This window comes from Antennarius striatus, chromosome 10, assembly GCF_040054535.1.
Source record: "Antennarius striatus isolate MH-2024 chromosome 10, ASM4005453v1, whole genome shotgun sequence".
NCBI classification, from domain to species: Eukaryota; Metazoa; Chordata; class Actinopteri; order Lophiiformes; family Antennariidae; genus Antennarius; species Antennarius striatus.
This window is the reverse complement of record NC_090785.1, coordinates 22,364,180-22,384,637: the sequence shown is the minus strand read 5'-3', so window position 1 is coordinate 22,384,637 and position 20,458 is coordinate 22,364,180. Positions and strand designations below refer to the sequence as shown.

The 20,458-nt window shown below is 45.7% G+C and overlaps 2 protein-coding genes across 3 annotated transcripts; both read right to left on the bottom strand.

Moving 5' to 3' along the window:
• Window positions 1–89: 89 nt before the first annotated feature.
• On the bottom strand, window positions 90–10,249 carry zgc:113425 (uncharacterized protein LOC541425 homolog). Of its 2 annotated transcripts, none has more exons than XM_068326180.1 (6): window positions 9,893–10,249; window positions 9,145–9,204; window positions 8,642–8,773; window positions 8,398–8,544; window positions 7,974–8,031; window positions 90–1,599 (listed from the first exon to the last, which is right to left on the bottom strand). In XM_068326180.1, the coding sequence occupies exons 1-6, from the start codon at window positions 10,055–10,057 to the stop codon at window positions 1,490–1,492; spliced, it is 672 nt and encodes a 223-aa protein (XP_068182281.1). In that variant the 5' UTR covers window positions 10,058–10,249; the 3' UTR covers window positions 90–1,489. The 2 variants fall into 2 exon arrangements, with proteins under 2 accessions (XP_068182281.1, XP_068182282.1); XM_068326181.1 differs by having other exon boundaries at window positions 90–1,596.
• Window positions 10,250–11,076: 827 nt separating this feature from the next.
• On the bottom strand, window positions 11,077–15,710 carry setd7 (SET domain containing 7, histone lysine methyltransferase). Its single transcript, XM_068325200.1, has 8 exons — window positions 15,555–15,710; window positions 14,410–14,539; window positions 14,059–14,260; window positions 13,449–13,638; window positions 12,748–12,829; window positions 12,540–12,657; window positions 11,914–12,071; window positions 11,077–11,842 (listed from the first exon to the last, which is right to left on the bottom strand). Exons 1-8 carry the CDS (start codon window positions 15,592–15,594, stop codon window positions 11,650–11,652), a joined length of 1,113 nt encoding a protein of 370 aa, XP_068181301.1. The 5' UTR covers window positions 15,595–15,710; the 3' UTR covers window positions 11,077–11,649.
• Between the last annotated feature and the right edge of the window lie 4,748 nt (window positions 15,711–20,458).

Sequence of the window (20,458 nt, the reverse complement as noted above, 5' to 3'; positions counted from 1 at the left end):
ACATTAAAATTAAAAACTTAGTGCCATTTAATTTGTATAAACTCTGTTTAAATTAAGAAAAATTAATGTTTTCCAGACCATAACACTAATTTTTTCACCATGATTTATCAAGCATCACAAACTTGTCGAATACAATTCTTTTTGTCAAATCATTACACTAGTAATTTTTTAAAAATATGTTGAATCTTGTTTTTACATTTAGAAATTTGTACAAAAATGACTGAATAATGTCACCGCCACTAAACAGACACACTAAATGTAATGCGTTGGCACAAAGTCAATCAGTGGTTCACAACTTGTTTTGGTGGGCAGGCTGCAGCTGCTAGCGGAGTGGATAGCTGTGAACAACACAGCGACCATCTCTTTATCGTAAGTGCAAACCTTTGTCAGACACTCCACATTTCAAGTAGGGCCCATTTAAATCCAAAGATGACCTTCATTCTTTAAATAAAAACTGATTTATGTTGATAAAATCATTCATGTTTATCTTCTATTTGAAGGTGACTTCCAAACTGGCTCACAGCTCTCGTACATAGATCATAAAAATAGGTTTCTAACTGACTTTTCATGACCAACTTGTCTCCGAGATGCTCGGTTCGGCTGCGCTCTGACGGTGTTGGCGTTCGCCGTCAAACACGCCTGCTATTCTGAGTTGACGCTAGTTTGCAGATTCAGGTGTTGGTGATTCCAGCTGGTCCTGGGGCTCTTCTGCACGTCACCCCTCCAGCTCACGATGCACACGGACGTTCTCTGGATCCAGTCAAACCAAAAGACTTCTCTCAGTACTCAGTGTTCAGAAGATATGCACACATCTGGAACAATCTCAGCTCCGTGGCTTGGCAGTGATGTAGTAACACAGGAAGTAATGTGAGAACGAATGACCCTAACTTATCCGCACGTCAAGTCCAACTGTAATAGTGATTTGCCTTAATTTTTCCTTCATGAACAGTCAATAATGCTACTGCATCTCACTGGAAATGTCCAGACAGGAAATGTCAACCACATCATGGTATTAATTCACAAAGTGACTATTGAAGGAAACCATTGGGGATGAGGTGTTTGTGGTTTTTTTCATGTGTAAACTTGCAATAAACTAATTTGAACAAAAATGTGGATTGATCTCTGCATAAAAACAAATGAAGCAGAAGACAAATCAACCAGGATTTATTCCTTACACATTAAATATCTCAGACTCCATACTAAACTACCTTTACATGGCATATAAAGAGTCAGGCACTTCAGTCACACTGTAAACAGGTATGAATCTGGCAAAGTTGAAGTGACATGTTTTGGAATAAAGACACTGCCAAAATCCAAAGTGCTCATCTCTAAAAGGTTTCCATGAATTTAGCATCTTCAGCCAAGATCTGTGGTTCATCCTCTGTCCACCTACAACCAGGAACCAAGTAGGCACAAATATAATCAGTTAATTTCTCTCTTCTCTAGAATCCAAACTACAACTGGAAAGGACCAGGACCAGTTTCTGATGTCAGTCCAGTCTGCTGTATGTAGGCGGTGTGGAGGAACCCTCCTCTTCTTCAGTTCTGCCCTGGTCACTGGACTGACCACGAGAGTTGAAGAGTCTGTCCTCGTTTCCTGCTGCACACAGAAACAGATCATAGGGTTCATTCTGACAGTACAGCTGCAACAACCAGATACAGTAACACACAGTAGAACCAGATTCAGTACACAGTGGTACCTCTACTTACGAATGTCTCTACTTACCAAATTTTCTACTTACGAAATTTCTCAGTAGGAAAATATTACCTCTAATTACAAAAAAAATTTCGACTTATGTAATGTAAAAACACAGTATCAGCTGATACTCGAATCTCCCACAGGTTCCTGAACGCAACATTCTCATAGCTGCTCTGCCATTGGCTATTACCTATTACGTATCTTCCTGGCATCCCATTGGCTAAGAGGGATGCCACTCCACCTCTGTGTGGAGCTACTACGGTGTTTATGGAGTGTCTCGGCATTCGGCACTCGACCCGGGAGGTAGTCTGATCCGCTATATCCGCCGCAGCAGGTCACGGGGAGCCAGAGCCTATCTCGGCGGCACAGGGCGTGAGGCGGGGGACACTCCGGGCACAACGCCAGTGCACCGCGGAACCACACACAAAGACATACTGTACAACCATGCACACACACTCATTCCTACGGGCAATTTGGAACGGCCAATCAACCTGAAGCGCATGCTTTTGGAGGTGGGAGGAAGCTGGAGAACCCGGAGAGAACCCAAGCAGACACGGGGAGAGCATGTGAACTCCACACAGAGAGGAACTTGAACCCGGGTCCGCCGTGTTGTGAGGCAGCAGCGCTAACCACTAACCAGAAGAAAAGACGAAGAAAAGAGTTTTTTTGTCCGTACAAACAAAGCAAGAGATGATAGAAAAGCATGAAAAAGGGATTTGGTTTGGCGTTTGGTTGATCTCTCCAAAGAATATGGCCGTAATGCATCTACAATCACCACATTATTAAAACTAAAGGAAGTTTAAGGAGTTTAAGGCGTCGCGTGGGTGGTTGGAGAAGTTCAGAAGGAGGACTGGAATTCACTCTGTTGTTCATGGTGGGGCAAGAGGGCATGAACCAAAGAGGGCAAAAAACAATGAGGACAGCAGTTAAAAGGTAAATTCATTCATTCATCTTCTGCCGCTTCATCCGCCGTAGCGGGTCACGGGAGGTAAAATGACCGTCATTATTATTCTTTACTCTATTCTTTGTTTTTTACGTTATACACAACTCTCATTTATTGTGTAATAATCTAATTGTAACATGTATTTGTTACATGTTTTGATGAAGAGAGGCCTTTGGACCTGAACAATGGTCAAGTTCTTCTTCTCCTTCACCTGTAAGATGTTTCTAACATTGGCTCTGGTTCAGGTTTAGCTGGACCCCAGGCATGAGACACATGCAGTCCATTTCCTGGACGTCTGTGTGTGGAGGCTCCTGATGCTCCGAATCCAGCCTCAGTCCATGTCTTATGAAGCTCCTCTACTTGAACCAGCTTTATGTGACAAGTCGTCCCTGCTGCTTGCTTTTAGTTGCTAGATCTGTTAGCATGCATACCAGACCAGGAAGTTCCCACCAAAAGTTGTGTGCACCCACCAAAGATAATGATTTTAGTACGGTAAAACGAGTAAGATCTTTTAAATAAAAATAGAATCTTTGATGGCATGAGGAATGGAGTCGGTTTGTTTGTGGTCATTTGTCTAATGCTACTAAACCAGTCCTCTTCTGCGCATGCGCAAGCAGGCTGCAGTTTCCTCTGCTCAGAGCGAGTTTGTTTGCATAATTTTGCGTTTTTTTCTATGTTTCTGCGTGTATTTTTCTAACGTTAAATTAGATAATGTATAGTGATATGCTAGTGTACTCCAGGGAGGAGTTGATGTCTCTGAGGGTCAAAGGAGACCCAGCAACACGCGATCTCATCCCCGCTGAGCTCCGACGGAGATATCGCGGATGCCGAGCGGGTCGAGTTGAAAGGACTAGACTAACGGCTAGAGCCGCTAACCGGAGGAGAGTCAAGCCCTCCGCCCCCCCCCCCCCCCCCGTCATCATGGGGAACGTGAACTCTCTACCCAACAAGTTGGACGAACTGACGGCGCTGTGCAGGACTGATCATCGCTACCGGGAGACCAGCTTGTTGGTGTTCTCTGAGACGTGGCTAACTGGCGACGTGCCAGACGCTAACGCCGGACTAACCGGCTTCTCCTCCATACGAGCGGACCGGGACACGAACACCGCCAGTAAGAAGAAAGGAGGTGGATTAATCATCTACACCAACGATAGATGGTGCCATCCGGGACATGTGACGGTGAAATCAACACTGTGTAACCGCGATCTGGAGCTAACAGCTGTTAGCATCAGACTCTACTACCTGGCGCGTGAATTCTCACACGTCATTGTCCTTGCCGTCTACATCCCTCCACGGGCGGACCCTGAGACGGCACGAGAAACCATCTGTGGGACCACCTCTGCTCTTCGGACCCGGCACCCGGAGGCGCTCGTCATTATCACCGGTGACTTTAACCACGTCACCTTGGACTCATCTCTCCCCACTATGGTCCAGTGTGTAGACTGTCCCACACGGAAGAACAGAACCATCGATCTGTTCTATACTAATGCTAAGGAGGCATACACCGCCACCCCCCTCCCTCCACTAGGTAAATCAGACCATAACCTAGTGTACCTACAGCCCACCTACATCCCGCTGGTGAAACGGCTGCCAGCAACAACACGACAGGTCAGGAGGTGGTCCTCGGAAGCAGAGGAGATGCTGAGGGACTGCTTCCAGACCACCGACTGGGATGTTATTGTGGGCTCACATGGGGAAGACATTGAGGGGGCAGCTCAGTGTTTTACAGACTACATGAACTTCTGTGTGGACACCGTGGCCCCTGTCAGGACAATCAGGTGTTACCCCAACAACAAACCATGGGTAACCAAGGAAGTCAAGGCTGTCCTGAACAGGAAGAAGCGGGCGTTCAGGAGCAAGAATGAGGAGGAGATGAGGAAGGCCCAGAAGGAAGTGAGACTCTGCCTGAGGGAGGCCAAGGAGGCGTACAGGAGGAAGCTGGGGAAGCAGCTGGGGCGCAACCAAGTGCGGGAGGTCTGGAATGGGATGAGAACCATCACCGGACATGGGAAAGGGCGCAGCACTGTGGAGGGGAATATTGAACGAGCGAATGAACTTAACAGCTTTTTCAATCGGTTCAGCTCCCCCACCACTCCCGGCTCCTCGTCCCAGGCCTCTCCTGGCCTACAGACCTCTCCTGGCCTACAGTCCTCTCCTGGCCCTACAGACCGCTCCACTGATGCTCCCTCCTCCTGTGCTTCCTCTCCTTCCACCCCTGCCACTTCTCCCGAGCCCACTCCAAGAACTGCGAAGCTCAACGGCCCCACCTCAACCACTGGACTTCCAACCTCGCCACAACCTCCTGCTCCCACCACGACCGAGACCATCATCACTGCAGACCTGGTGACGACAACGCTGAGGAGGCTCCGTCCCTACAAGGCGGCTGGACCAGATAAGGTCTCCCCAAGACTCCTCCGAGCCTGTGCTTCGGAACTAGGGGACCCCCTGCAACAATTGTTCAACCTCAGTCTGCGGCTGGGGAGGGTCCCGTCACTGTGGAAGACCTCCTGCATTGTCCCTGTACCCAAGAAAGGACGCCCTACTGAGCTCAACGACCACCGACCGGTCGCTCTTACCTCCCACGTAATGAAGACCCTAGAGCGACTGGTCCTGGAGCTCATGCGTCCACAGGTGCAGGGTGCTATGGACCCTCTCCAGTTTGCCTATCAGGCCAAGGTTGGGGTTGACGATGCTGTCATGTACCTCCTCCACCGCACACTCTCCTACCTGGACGCCGGGGGCTGTGCCGTCAGAGTGCTCTTCTTCGACTTTTCAAGTGCCTTCAACACCATCCAGCCCCGGCTCCTGCAGGACTAACTGACCTCCATGGCTGTGGACCCCTACCTCGTGAGCTGGATTACGGACTACCTAACGGACAGACCCCAGTACGTCCGTATGGGGGACTGTTTGTCTTCTATGGTGACCAGCAGCACGGGGGCGCCACAGGGGACCGTTCTATCCCCCATTCTCTTCACCCTCTACACATCAGACTTCAAGCACAACTCAGATACATGCCACATACAGAAGTACTCCGATGACACCGCGATAGTGGCATGTATCCGGGAGGGTGATGAGGGGGGGTACAGGGCATTGGTGGCTGACTTCGTGGAGTGGTGCCAACAGAACCAGCTCCAGCTCAACGTCTCCAAGACAAAGGAGGTGGTTCTGGATTTCCGGCGGGCACCTCCCTCTCCACAGCCGGTGATCATCAAAGGCAGTGAGGTGGAGGTGGTAGAAAACTATAAGTACCTGGGACTGCAGCTAGACAGCAGACTGGACTGGTCACTCAACTCCAACTGTGTGTACAAGAAGGGGCAGAGCAGGATGTACTTCCTTAGGAGGCTGGCCTCCTTCAACATCTGTCCTAAGCTCCTTTTCATGTTCTATCAGTCCGTAGTCTCCAGTGTGCTGTCATACGCCATTGTGTGTTGGGGTGGGGGGGCCAGGAAAAGAGATATGGACCGTCTGAACAGACTCATCTGCAGAGCGGGCTCAGTGGTCGGGCTGAGCCTGGACTCTGTGGATATGCTTCTGGAGAGCAGGACCATGTCTAAAATTAAGGCCATCATGAACAACACCAGGCACCCCCTACACACCACCTTCTCCCAGCAGAGAAGCACCTTCAGCGGCAGACTGCTGTCACACAGCGCCTCCACAGAGAGGCTGAGGTCCTCCTTCGTGCCCCGTGCCATCAGGGGGTACAATGACTCTCTCAGGAGGAGCGGGGGGGAGGTGGCGAGGTCAGCACGGGGTTGAATATGGATTTAATTTAATTTAATTTAAATTTAATTTTATACTGTTGTGTGTATATATATATATATATATATATAATTTATTTATTCTTTATACTGTTTTATATTTTAATTCAATTTTATACTGTTTATATTTTAGTTATAGTTTAGTATATAAGTCCTGTTAGTGCTGCATGTGCCTGTCTGTTAGTGTAATGTATGTCCTGTGGTATGTCCTGTGATGTCAGTGTTTCCTGTTCTCCTGGTGTTTATCCAGTATTATTTGTTATGTAATGCCTGAGCAGTGGATATATACAATTTCCTCCGGGATTAATAAAATCAATCAATCTATCTATCTATCTATCTATCTATCTATCTATCTATCTATCTATCCATCTATCCATCTATCTATCTATCTATCTATCCATCTATCCATCCATCCATCCATCCATCCATCCATCCATCCATCCATCCATCCATCTATCTCATTTTCTTCAGCTGATTAAGCCCAGACATGTTTTATGGTCACACAGACTTGAGGTCCACATCAGTCCCCTGTTTGGAGAACTGGGGGGTCCTCTCCTCGGAGATGAACGACAGATCATCCTGCACACGGCCATCAAAAAATACTGTACAGACAATGTGTAAAAGTAATCAACAAGAGCAGCCTGTGTGACAGAGCCCCGACTACCTGGACCAACAGGATGACGGGAAATGGACCTGACCCACAGTGGAGACTTCTGTACAAACCCCCCCTCAAGAAAAAACAGCAGACCTCCAGTGGAGGATTTTACATGGTGCCATCGGTTCCAATGCTTTATCTCTGTTTTTAACCCTGCGGTGTCCAGCCAGTGTCCCTTCTGTCCCCTTCAGGAGACAGTCTTTCATACTTTCAGTGGGTGTGGGAGACTTCAGTGCTCTTCACTCTTCTAACAAATGTTTTTAATTTGTTCAGTGAAAATTTTAGTATCAGGAAATTCATCTACGGTGCTGGGTACAATAGATCGAATCAGAGAAAGTGGCAGCTTTTAAATTTTATTTCTGGGGAGGCAAAACTTGCAATTTATGTGACCAGGAAGAGGAGAACTGAAAACAATACTGTTCAAGAAGCAGCTACTGTTTTCTGCTGTAACATCAGATGTCGCTTAAAACTAGAATTTGGTTTCTATAAATTGACAAAAGACCTGAATAACTTTAGGAACATCTGGTGTTACAAAAATGTCCTATGCACTTTAGTTGATTATCAACCCACTTTTGCAAACTTCCTGTTATAATGCACTAATTTTTATATTGTATTTCCCTTTGTTTCTTGATGTTTAATGTTTTTGAGTGTTTCGTGTTTTTGAAATTTCATCTAATGAAAAATTGCAAAATGTTCTAAATGTTCTAAATGTTAAATGTGATTGAAGTTGTTTTTTTTGCAAAAAATCTTCTTCTGAGGCACTTTAGTGCTTCATCTAATGTAAAATTGCAAAATGTTTGAATGTGATTAAAGCGTTTTTGCAAAAATAAAAAAAAATATCACATGGGAATGAATAAATAATGACTTTCAGCTTTGGTTCAACTCCTCCTTTAAAGCTTCTTTGAACATTAACTCTTACCTTGCCACGTACAAACCATCTCCGTGTCTCCAGGGTCACTCTGAGGGACCAGTATTTCCTGTCATGCACAAAACAAAATGAAAAATGAATATTACAGCTTGGTGATACTTATTGTTAATATACATATACATTAATATACATTAATATACTGTCTCTGCACTGCAATTAAAGAACAAGTTGCTCTGAAAACAAAAGGTTACGACTAGCTTGTATTAACTTCTTTAGCAAGCTACCTATTGTATACTGTATATATTACAAGTTCACAGTTAACATTAGAGCAAACAAAGCCAACAGCAACTGACTAAAAAAAGAGAAGCCTTATGTCGATCTCTGTTTGGGATTTATGCCACGTCACATAAGAGTACATGACATTCATAGCAACAGTAACTAAGAAGTTGGACACACCAAAATGTCAATTCCCTACCAATCCAGTCCTGGCATCGTAGCAGCCACAACACGGAAGACTACGGCAGCCCAGATAGGCAATGACACAGGACAGAGCCAGGCTGATGATGCAGACCAGCAGGATAGTGGCATTGGCCCCTTTCACCAGCCGATGGAGCACGAACGTCTGGCAGGAGATGAACGGATTAGAAACAATCACAACCTTGATGATACGCTTCATCCTTCAAAAAACTACAGTGTGACCTCCAGGCCTGTCTGTTTACCACTTGAGGACTAGCGTGGCGATGGAAGACCTCTTCATTCTCTTCTCCATAGGTGAGTGTCAGACAAGAGTAACCTGAGGTGAATACTGCAGCAGCACAGGAGAGTCCGGCTGCCCCCACCAGAACACTCACCTGTAGGAGCAGGAAACAGAAGAAGTAGTCAAGGTTATCAGTCACCACTGTTCTGTCTTGCGTATGTCTAAAAAAAACAAACTGTGTTGTTTTTCCAAGGCTTTTGGTGAAACTACGGGAACCCGATTCGCTCACAGCCATTGCTGGAGCTACCGTCCATCATCTGAAGCATAAGTGTTATTTTTTCTTTAATGGTGACTGACAAATAGCTGATTCGGCAAGTCTGGAAACTAGAATCTGTGTACATCTGATTTGTGGTTGATACACTACAGTAACATCGTGATGGGAGTCAGTGATCAATGTTTGTCAAAGCCAGGCCTGATGTGCTCCATCTGACGTCCAACACCCACTGCCGTGCCACCAGAACCTACCAGGACGGAGTGTTTCCTTTGGGAGGCCAACAGCGCCAGGACACCCGGAGAAGCCATGACCTGCAGGAGAAGGACAGACACAAGATGTCTGTGTAGGTTCTCAGTCATCCAGGTCATGGTTATCCAAAAGCTGTTTAAGTCGATCCACTGGACGTTAAGAAAGTTCTTGAAGACTTTTTCTCTCTCGTCCAAGAGACTTCTTCAGTTCAGAACTGAAGAAGTCTCTTGGATGAGAATCAGACACAAGCTGCACCAACACCCCCAGACAACACCCCCAGACAACACCCCAGACAACACCCCCAGACAACACCCCCAGACAACACCCCAGACAACACCCCAGACAACACCCCCAGACAACACCCCAGACAACACCCCCAGACAACACCCCCAGACAACACCCCCAGACAACACCCCAGACAACACCCCAGACAACACCCCAGACAACACCCCCAGACAACACCCCAGAAAACACCCCCAGACAACACCCCAGACAACACCCCCAGACAACACCCCCAGACAACACCCCCAGACAACACCCCAGACAACACCCCCAGACAACACCCCCAGACAACACCCCAGACAACACCCCCAGACAACACCCCAGACAACACCCCCAGACAATGTGTGCCTGGGAATGAAGCTCACATCGACGTGCATTTCAAACGTTCAGGACAGCAGCTTCCATCAGAGGCCTGTCCCTCTACAGGAGACCCCTGCAGCCGAACCAGTACCCGGCGGACAGTCTCACCAGTCCTCCCCACAGCGGCGTCCGGGTGGCGCTCAGCGGGGTGTCTTTGCGGAACACCGCGTCCACGAACCCACACACCACGCAAACACCCGCACAGGCTACCTGCAGGATACCGAGGACCAGAGCAGTCTTCTGGTCGAACATGAAGTACCGGTGAGGGTCCATGTCCGCGGATGAACCCAACACCCCCGCGGTCACCGGGGACGTTCCACCGCCAGCCGGATCGTTTGTCCCGGGATTCGCGTCAGAAACGCGAAGAAATCAGGCTTCAGTCCGGGGGGAGAGGCTCTGTGTCCGGACAGCAGCAGCAGTCATGGCGGCTCCGGTCTGGTGTCTTCCGGGACTACACTGGTCCCACTGCTGGGGGGTTAACCATCAACCTGGTGACCAGCGGCAGGTGAGGTAAACGGAGGAAATTATGCCCGCAGTTTGGACTCGCAGGATATCTACATTAGCCCCGGTTTGTTGTGTCGTCTGAATATGAACAATAGTGAAGCATTAATGTCTGCTTCACACTCTGTAGTTATGTTCATTAGTAGAATACTTATTACATACCACGATGGTAAAATTTCAAAAGCACATACATGACCTGCAAATAACAGTAATTTTATTTACTACTTGTGTTTTTAATATGCTCAAATAAAAAAAAACTACAGTAAATAGGATTCTAAGTTCTATAAATTCAAAAAGTCATCGTTTCAAGACATATTTGAACAATAGAGAGCACAAAGGTCAAGTCATCGCCTCCACGTTTCTCCTGACGAGCTGCTGCCCCCAGTGGTGTAAATTTGAGCTGCACCTTCCTTTTATGGTCACTTCCCGAATCCGACGGAGTGACGTCATATCATTTATTGACGTGCTCAAAACAATATCTACCAGACCCACTGGATGTGCACTAAGTATTTTCTTCTGACTACCATCCAAATACGAACAGTCCAGGAGGTTTCGCATAATTCTACCAACAATTTAGTAAAAGGTTTGTGTAGGCAGGAAACACGGCTAAATAAAAACATATTTTAGAGATGGTAGTAAATATCTGGAATAGTCTGCAGTAAAAGTTTGCCAAAAATGCAACTTTTTTTAATTAAAAAAACTAGCATTTTCATCATAGAGTACAACAAATCAATCAAAAACTATACATGATTTTGTCAAGAATAGTTTGGTTTGTGAATAAAAAGTCACTCTTAACTTGTTACAACTTATTGTTTATTCATTTTCATCTGACATGTGTGCGGGTTGAAGGAATCATACATGACTTCGATGTTATGTATAATTACAGATGGACAGACATTTAACCCCGTGTAGTTGTACAGTAGGTCTCTGACAAACACCAGGGAAGGCCATGTGGACATTTTTGGTTTAAACACTTCACAAGGTGCAATTCAGACATTATTAAATAAAAGACCGTTTCAGTTTAGCAGCTTAGTTTATACCTTGTTATTGATTTGTTGTCATTTTATCAAAGGAAGCCAGAACACTGACATGACATTAGGGTTATCTACCCAGCTCTCTTGACAGTTAACGGACCATGAAAAAAGAGAAGATGAGGTGAATTTAGTTTCTTGCGTACTTCTTGTGTGGTTTTGACCTCAGATCTTCAAGCCCTTTATTCAGAAACTTCTGTTTTCAATTCTTATCCCATTTTAGATAAAGTCACTTCTCCAATACCAACAGTTCATTGCTGAGATATGAAGCGTCATAAGGATGCATAAGGTGGTGGCACAGGTGGAGGCGTCTACCGGAACTGGTTTGTATTCCTATTGGCCACTGGAAGACGCCTGTCTCCGCTGGAACTCCATCAGCTCCTGCTTGTACCAGTCGGGGGCCTCGGGGCCGTTGTTCCCCGTCGGCTCGTGATCGTAACCATAGGCAACTGTTAACTCTTCATCTTTCTGCACAGCTCTCAACGTACGGATGCACTTGATTGGCCCAAAGCGAGGGTGGACAAACCTGCAGAGAACAAACGTACGTTCCGTTGGTGGGCATGAAGACACGTCCTCTGCCCCCGGGGGGGAACTCACGGGTCGTATTTGCAGTTGGGGGTGAAGGAGTGGTTCGCCTTGTGACCCAGAGAGGCGCAGTATCTCTCCGTCTGGTCAAACGGCGGCGGGACGTCGATCACGGTGTCCTCGTCCAGTGAGATGGTGTTTCCGTTCAGCGCCCAGTCTCTGCTGTCCACCTGGAGAGTCGAGAGCTTTCATGTCATTTGAAGTCCTCTGACATTGAAATCCCACTAATGGGGTTCAGTGGTGTCCCCCCTTTATGATGGATCGTGAGGTGGGTGGGGCTGTGATGTCATTCCTCCTGTTTGGAGTGTTTGTCAGACGTCACACTAAAGCGGGGGGGGGTCACACTCATTTACCCAGAGGGCCACATCAGCATCACGGCTGTCCTCAAAGGGCCAGATGTAACTAACAAATGTAACTCAATGTAACTAAATTAACTAAATGTAACTCAATGTAACTCAATGTAACGTTAAATGTAACGACTCTTTAATGTTACTGTTAAATAAACAAACTTTTGACCTATTTATTTTTAGACATGGACCCTTTATGCTCTTGCGGGCCACATTTGGCCCCCGGGCCTTGAGTTTGACACATTATGCACTAAAGGCACGGTGGAGAGGGAGATCTGTTCTGACTCGTACCTCGGAGTGCGTGATGCGAACTCCGTTGTAAAACGCCACCACGGCGCCGGCTTCGACATCCGTCTTGGCGAACAAGCCTTGTCCCGCCCCCTGGACCGTGGAGTCTGCTACGAACACCCTGAGACGGAAACCAGGTGGTGACAGAGTGAAGCGCCGTCTGCAGCAGCGCAGCAGGAAACCGACCAATCAGACGACGGAGCTGACCCACCTCTGAGTCTCGTAGGGATCAGGAAGCAGAGCGTGGGTGACGATACAGGTGGATGTGGACTTGTCGTAACTGTACACAGGACCTAAAATAAAGTACATTTGTACAAATATGTCTCCAGTACGTACAAACAGAACCTATAAATCAGGACTGGAGGGGGGATGTGAGCAAACTGAAGACGGTTTGGGACAAACCATATCATTATTTACGGTAATTTAAACATTTATGAACAGGAATTTTGACTTTTTTTAAAAATTGATTACCAGTCTAAAGATGTTTTATTTTGAAAACCACTAATTCTCATTATTGTAATTATTATTATTTGATTGACTTGTTCACCCTTTGATTGGAAATAATCAGTATTTCTCCTACGTTGAATGAACTGATTTTAAGTCACTATATTTCAAAATAAACCTCATCAGTGCAGTCCCTTTAATAGAGTTTTTAATATCATTATTTCTTAAAATTATTTTGTTTACAGAGATGTTATCAATTTATGAAAAAAGGTTCTTTGTCTGTTGATGTCTGCATTTTACATAAAACCACTGCGGATGATTTATTATTAGACTATAGCCGTCCTGGCATTATTAACGATTATTGAGCAAATGAAGACCGATCTGTGGGGCAAAAAAGAATGGGGACCGCTAGTTTAAAGCACTTTTGTCAGCCAAGATGCCGTCAGCCAATATGGAGTGTGTACTTACTGCCGGGTGTGATTTCAAAGTGTATCCTTCCACTCTTGTTGGCGGTGACGGTGGCGAGGCGAGCTCGGATCAGCTCCCCGTCCACAAAGCTCCCGTAGAAAGCCGTCTGTTTGTCGGGGTAGATGTAGGCCAGGCTTTCACCTGTCATCTCCCCGTCCTCATTCACCTCCCCAAACACACAGCCCCCATCCTAGACCCGCCTCAGTACGCACCAACACACACAACACACATGAACAAACAAACAAACAATATTCATTTACTTCTATATATGAACAGAACCACACGGTGACAGCCAAATGTTTGTTGTGGCTTTAGCCCAGGCTTTAGTTCACTGTTTGCCATCCTCTGTTCCGTCATCAGGACGCTAAATTCCATGATTAGGAGCCCGATTTTCACTGACAAGCTCTTCCAGACTGTCCTCCAGACCTTCCTGTTGAAAAATGTAACTGACGTCTACAGATGTTGTGGGTTTTTTTGCATTTCTGGCATCTGTCATTGGTTATTTCCGCTGTTTTTAATTGTTACATGAATCTAGTTTGATCTGACTAGAGGTAATGGAACCGTGTCTAACCACACCCAACATGTCCCGGCGAGCACCGGGCGAACTCACAGGGTAGTAGACCCAGCATTCTCCACATCGGGTATTGTCTTTGTACTGGCCCTTGAACACCAGCCGACCCTCTCCATCGAACTCCTGAGCGGGTCCGTTGAGCTCCCCGTCCACGTATGTCCCCTGGAGGACGCCACCATCTTCATGAGTGTACACCCCCTGACCTTGCAGAGCATCGTCTACATAGAAGCCCTCCAGCGTGCTGCAGAGGGGGGAGAGAGGAGCGCTGTAATAAAACCACGTTCAGTTGAACCTCCTCCAGACAGCAGAGGGGTCACACAGAGGAACCCAGTGTGGTAGGACTGGTTCCAGTGGTTGAAATGGTCACTGTTTGTGTCGTCTTTGCTGCACCTTCCGTCAAAGAAGAAGAACCTTCCCTTTCCATTTTTCTCCCCGTGGGTGAAGTGTCCCTCGAATCGATCGCTGGATGAGTAGGTGACGGTGCAGAAACCATGTGGCTGATCGTCTTCATCCAACGGACCTGATTGTGTTCAAATTAGACCATTAAAGGCACATTTCACTAGACATGTTTTAAATCCCTTCATTCAGCACGTGTAGACTAAACCATTCTCGAGGCTCTAACATTGGAACAGCTAATATTGTTAATGGACTTTCAACGTCACCGTCTCACCAGCATCACAAACTAAAAACATCCTCCACACCATCAGGGCGTCGCCTCCGTGTTTCTGTGCATGGGGAGGCATTGTGGGTTGAGTCACCTGATCTGAACGCCACCTGGAGCATCAGTACACAACTAAGAACATGACTCATCACTCCAGAGTCATTCTAACAACTTATTCAGTTAATATTTAAAAAAAACAAAAAACAGCTTCACTTTCCTTTTCAGACTGTGGCCACACACAGATCAGGGATAAAACCGGTTTGATCATTAAGGATAGGACTGAAGTTAACTAGTCTGGTTAGTTAAACCCCTTCTGATCCTTCAGACACTATGGATCCATTACAAAACAGCAGATCAAAATGAATGGACAATTGTCCAAAATACATGAAGAGACTAGTCTGTCCAGGACCGACAGGACCGACAGGACCGACAGGACCGACAGGACCGGACTGCTGTCCAGAAGGAACAAGACCAGAACACTCCACGGTCGCCCACAAAAAAGAGAATATAACTGCACATTTTTGTTTCTTTTATTTGTTTTTTTTTTTGTTATTCTGCTATAAATCTCAATTGATTAGAAGAATTTTAGGTCAAAATGTCCAGATTGGTAAACGACACACACCATGATGTAAAATAACGACATAAATCATAACGTGTAGTCTGCTTCTATATCAGCGGGACACTGGTCACATCCAGGCCGGCTTCGCTCGCGTTTCAAGCGGAGCTACACCTTAAATAAAATCCGAGGCGCAGTGAAGAGACCGCGGGGCCTGCGGGCAGCAGCTCGCAGAGCGGTAGAAGGAGAAGAGAAACGTCCCCAGCCGCCCGCATGGCTTCCTTTGAGCCGCAGTAGGGTAGGAACGGGGCGGCCTACCGTCCACGACCTCCTCTATGTTGTCATCATCGCTGTCCATGCTGCTGGAGGACGGCCGCCAGTCGCCACGCTGCTAGCCGAGCCGCCCGCAGGACGTCATGAGGCCGGAGGGGGGAGGGGGTCATCCGGGGTCCCAGCCGGGCCGGGGCTCACCTGGGGGCAGGTGGGGGCAGGTGGACGTTTTCAGTCATGATCGGCTTCCAACGCAGGAGATGTGGAACTGTTTACGGTTTGTTTACACCCAGAGAGACCTGCTTGTCTTTGTGAATGATCAGTTATCAGGAACATCTGTGGACTCCTCAATGGCCACAGGTGTCCCTGGAGCTCTCTGAATGTCTGCGTCACGCTGGTCATATTTCTAATTTCTGGTTCCTGTTGAAGCTGACATTGGGATTTGTTTGATTTTTTTTCCACACATCTCATCTTTCTGTTTTCCCTCAATGTCTCAACAACTTTTAAGCACTCCATCACAACTGTCCCATCACTAAAAGACAAAATCCACCATGCCTTTAGTGAACATTCGTTTACGTTTTTCCCTGAGATCGGACTTCAGGGGATAACTTTGCTCAAAAGCTGTGCTTTGTTTTATAGTGGCGATTTGCGTTACCATTTTAAAGTACTGTAAAACCAAGGTAGTCAGAGACTGCAACATCCCGCGACATCCCCAATAGTTAACATCAAATAGCAAAGCATTCAGAGCTCTGCGTTGGCGTGAGTTAATGCGTCCAGGCAGAAACCTAACCAGGCCAACATTGGTTATCCTGGTTAGGTTACATCATTTTAAGTTACATCATTTAGCTCCGACAGGGGGGCAATCCCATCAATAATAATACTGTAATAATAAAATTGTGACAGAGTTTTCTTACAGGTAGTCTATAGTCTACATCGCTGGTTCTCATTTTCAACCTGACCTGAATTGTCTTCAGTGTCGATGTTGGTGAACGTCTCCATGAACATAAATACATTGTGGGTTTGTTTCCTGCTCAAAAGTTCACACAAATGTGGATAAAAGAGGGACGAAGCACTGCAGATGGTGTGACAACGACAAATGGACCACATGAAGTCTGACATCAGAGCAAACCGTTCACTTAGTCTGAGTTATTTTAACATGATGTGTGAAATCTGAATCTATTGGATGCTAATGTTATGTTTTACAGACCGTTAGCATTAGGCTAATTCATCATACCATTTGGTATGATCAGCCCTTATCCATGGTCCTGAAGCCAGATTAGGAAGTCCTCATCATCTACATTTGATTGATTGTGATTGAAGCATTAACAGGCTTCATATTTGATGTCTCCATTCTCACATTCTTTCAGTAGCAGGGCAGGGCTCGAATTACACAACGTGACTCCACTTGTTGTGGGATGTGCCGCAGGTGCAGGAAGTACCTCCTGTTGACACTGAACGAGGCGCAAACTGCATACGGAGCTGTACTTTCTAGCAGAGCAATGGGATCTGAGCCCCCTTATGTGTTGGCTTCAGTGTCTCTGCTGTCTGCCTTGCAAATGGGTAAGCTAAAAATGTCTGTACTCATACCTGAACACTTTGTTTTAATAGCAGTGTCAGTAGTAGTTCCTCAATCTCATGTCACTGTAAGAGTTTTTCACCGAGAAGTATAAACTAGCTCAGTCCTAGTCTGACGTTAAACTGCATCCAACCTGGAGAAGTATGGGCGCCGCCAGGTTATGTTAAGCTCAAGACACATCATATGATGAAAACCACAGATTGTCTGTGGTGCCCCAACGACCCTCCGGGGTTATGGGATAGGCTAGACTAGGCTAGGCTAGAAACTAGCCGAATCAAACTGCATTCTACAAAAATGTTTTTCATTTACTTGTTTAACTTGTTTCATGGGATCAGTAAGAAGGCAAATGACATCGGCTGGGATTATTACACTTTAAAAATATTTCCATTTATTCAAGCTAATATATGAATACAAAACATTTTATTTGGAACCCACGTCACTGTTTGCCTTCAGGCCTCTTCGCCCGGCGAGTTGGCTTGTCCAGGATTGTCCATAAGGTCCTGCCTCCCTGCGTGACTGGACCCCCAGCATTTGAGAGGATCTTCCGTGCACAGTAACAGAACCAAGACATTAACAGCAGCATATCATCATTTAGTCAATATATTGATGATGCTTATGAATGCTCAGCTATGCTTTCACATAACCTATTCTACTGTAGATTGGGTCCCACATAATAAAGCTTTAAAGGAATAGGTCACCCAAAAATGAGAATTCAGACATTGTCTATACTCTCCCCATGCTGAAAGAAAATCAGGTGAAGTTTTATAGTCCAACACACCTTTACAGCTTTCTTTTAACAATTACATGCTGGGACAATGCAAAAAATCTGCTCGTCGAAATGAATTAAGAAAAATTGTGGAAAAGGTATCCAACCGTCCGTGGATTCAACCATGGAAATGTATATTTGAAGGTGGATATGATGCTAGAATATGCTTATATATGATATAGGTGCATAGATCACGTAATGTAAATGCTGGATTAGGCTATCAGCATAATCCATTATTCCTCCCATCTGAGACAAATTTGAATGCTTGTACTTAACAACACAAGTTCAGATCAGTGAGATCTCACTGTTTCTGCATACCTAGTTATAAGTTTAGACCAGGGCTTGATCGGTTCGTTCTGAACAGAAACAGAATTATAACGTTTCCGGTTTTACATTCCACCCATGATTTGACGTTTCTAAACCGGTTACAACAAAAGAAATATAGTTCCTGAACTGGTTCATAACATTCCTTGTAAATATAAATCGGTAGTTTGCTTCAAGACGTTTAAATTGGCAATTAAAGCAATTAGTTTACATACTGTAGATTTGTCCCTACAGTAAACAGATCAACAGCACTGATCCAGTTATGGAACACAGTAACTGGATCAAAGTTTGCGTATGTCAGAGTGTCAGCCCACTGGGGAGCGAACCTGGTCTCACTCTGAACGAAGCATCTTGTGAGAGAATTTCATCTCTGATCCAAACCGTTCTGGATCCCATCTTCTTCAGTAGTTTAGGAGATGTTTTTCTTTGAAGCTCAAGAATTGTTTTATGGTCTAAGAAACTTCTTCCTCATCTTATCGTCATGAAAGAGAGGCGATAATGACTGAACTATCTTTTTATCACAAAAGTCTATCAAAGTAGGTCTTTGCTCCAAACTTAGACATTAAACATTGTCAAAGAAAGAATCGTAGTGATGGTTCTTCATGTGGTACCACGAGTTTGACAAGTATTAGATTTAATATGACCTCTGGTCTTGTTTGATCAAAATACTTGCAAATGTAATTTTGCACTGAAATGAAATTTATACTGTGTAATCGCGTGGCTTCACTACATTGCTGACTTTTAAAGCTTGGTATGCTAAAATGGTAAACATAGATGATGTTTTGATGAGACGATTAAATGTGTCTCATGCATCATTGACCACAGACTGTATACCAATAAGTAAATGTCATGCTGCCATAGCATGAGCGGTTTTTGCACGAGGACAAGGATACATATTTGGAAAACACACAGAATTTTGAAAGAGGAGAGTCTTCTACTGAGTCCAAGATGCAACATGAACACTAGCTGTGTGTGTCTGTGGTGTTTGCAGTCAGAACTGTGTGGAGTGTTATCCTGTGTTCCTGGTGTCACTGTGGACCTGTGGTTTGTTCTTCAATGAGATGACTGCAGCCGTAGGAGGACTGGTCTACATAATCGCACGGCAAATATATGTTAATGGATACGCCAGGTCCACCAAAAACAGGTAATTAATCTTCATAATGGTTGTTTTTAGAAGAAATTTCAATGTTTTGTGTTTTCAGCAGAAATATTTGATGACAGGTGCTGTCTGGTCTGCAGGTTGCCTGGTTTTTATCTGACGTTGGTGGTCTTTGTCATTCTGTCTCTACTGAGTTTGATCGGATTGCTGCGAGGAATACTACAGAAGTACATTGACATCTCTCTCTGAAGATTTCACTTCCACCTAATGATGCAGAATCACCATGTTTTACGCCATAAAGAGACGTTACTGTAATGCATCATGATGAGTTTACATGAACACATTACATGTTGTGCGGCATGGGAGTCTAAAGCACGTTGTTGTATTAAGTTGGAAATGTTTAATTTGACAATGATGGCAATCAGTGTCTCTCACCTCATAATGGAAAATCTAGAACTCATCTTTGTGATGCTGTATTACAATACTTGTAGTACGAATGGTTCTCCAACAGGGGGACCCACTAATAAAACCAAAGAAAAGCCAAAGCTGACTTGTTTCTCATTCTGTAAAATATGCTCCCCAACTTCACATTATTGTTTCCGGCATTGATGACAACTGCTTAATTATTTCTGTTGAACCAGTGATGGAGTTTCAGGAGGTCAATGCCCCTTGAAGCTGTGAGTGTTTCAGTCATTTAGAACCAATCTGGGGTGAAATTATGACACAACAATGTGCCGTACTTGAACTTCAATAAAACCAACGTATTTCATGATAACTTAAATCGCTACAGCCATTGTGGAGCGTGGCTGCTGCAGTTGTGTTACATGGGGGGGGGGGCAGTGGCTCAGTGGTAGAGCGGGTCATCCTATAATCACAAGTACGGCGGTTTGATTCCCACTCCCACCCAGAGTGTGAGCTGACAGTGGGAGGTGTCAGCTCATGAAGCATTGTCTGACCCTAGTCATTCATTCGTTTTCAACCACTTCATCCGCTGTGGTGCGTAGCTGGAGCCTATCCCAGCTGACTGAGGGCGTGAGGTGGGAGGAAGCCGGAGAACCAGGAGAGAACCCATGCAGATATGGGGAGATCATGCAAACTCCGCATAGAGCTGGACTACAACTCAGAGCCGCCTTGCTGTGCGGCGACAGCGCTACCCACTGGGCCACCGTACCGCCTTGTCTGGCTCC

Coding starts and splice junctions, on each gene's coding strand:
- zgc:113425 (XM_068326180.1), bottom strand. CDS start 10,057: ATGGACCCTCACCGGTACTTCATGTTCGACCAGAAGACTGCTCTGGTC. Junction 9,205..9,892: donor CGCCGCTGTGGGGAGGACTG/GTGAGACTGTCC, acceptor CTTCTCCTGCAG/GTCATGGCTTCTCCGGGTGT. Junction 8,032..8,397: donor ACGATGCCAGGACTGGATTG/GTAGGGAATTGA, acceptor TGTGCATGACAG/GAAATACTGGTCCCTCAGAG.
- setd7 (XM_068325200.1), bottom strand. CDS start 15,594: ATGGACAGCGATGATGACAACATAGAGGAGGTCGTGGACG. Junction 14,540..15,554: donor CATAGAGGAGGTCGTGGACG/GTAGGCCGCCCC, acceptor GAACACAATCAG/GTCCGTTGGATGAAGACGAT. Junction 12,830..13,448: donor CTTTGAAATCACACCCGGCA/GTAAGTACACAC, acceptor ACTTTATTTTAG/GTCCTGTGTACAGTTACGAC.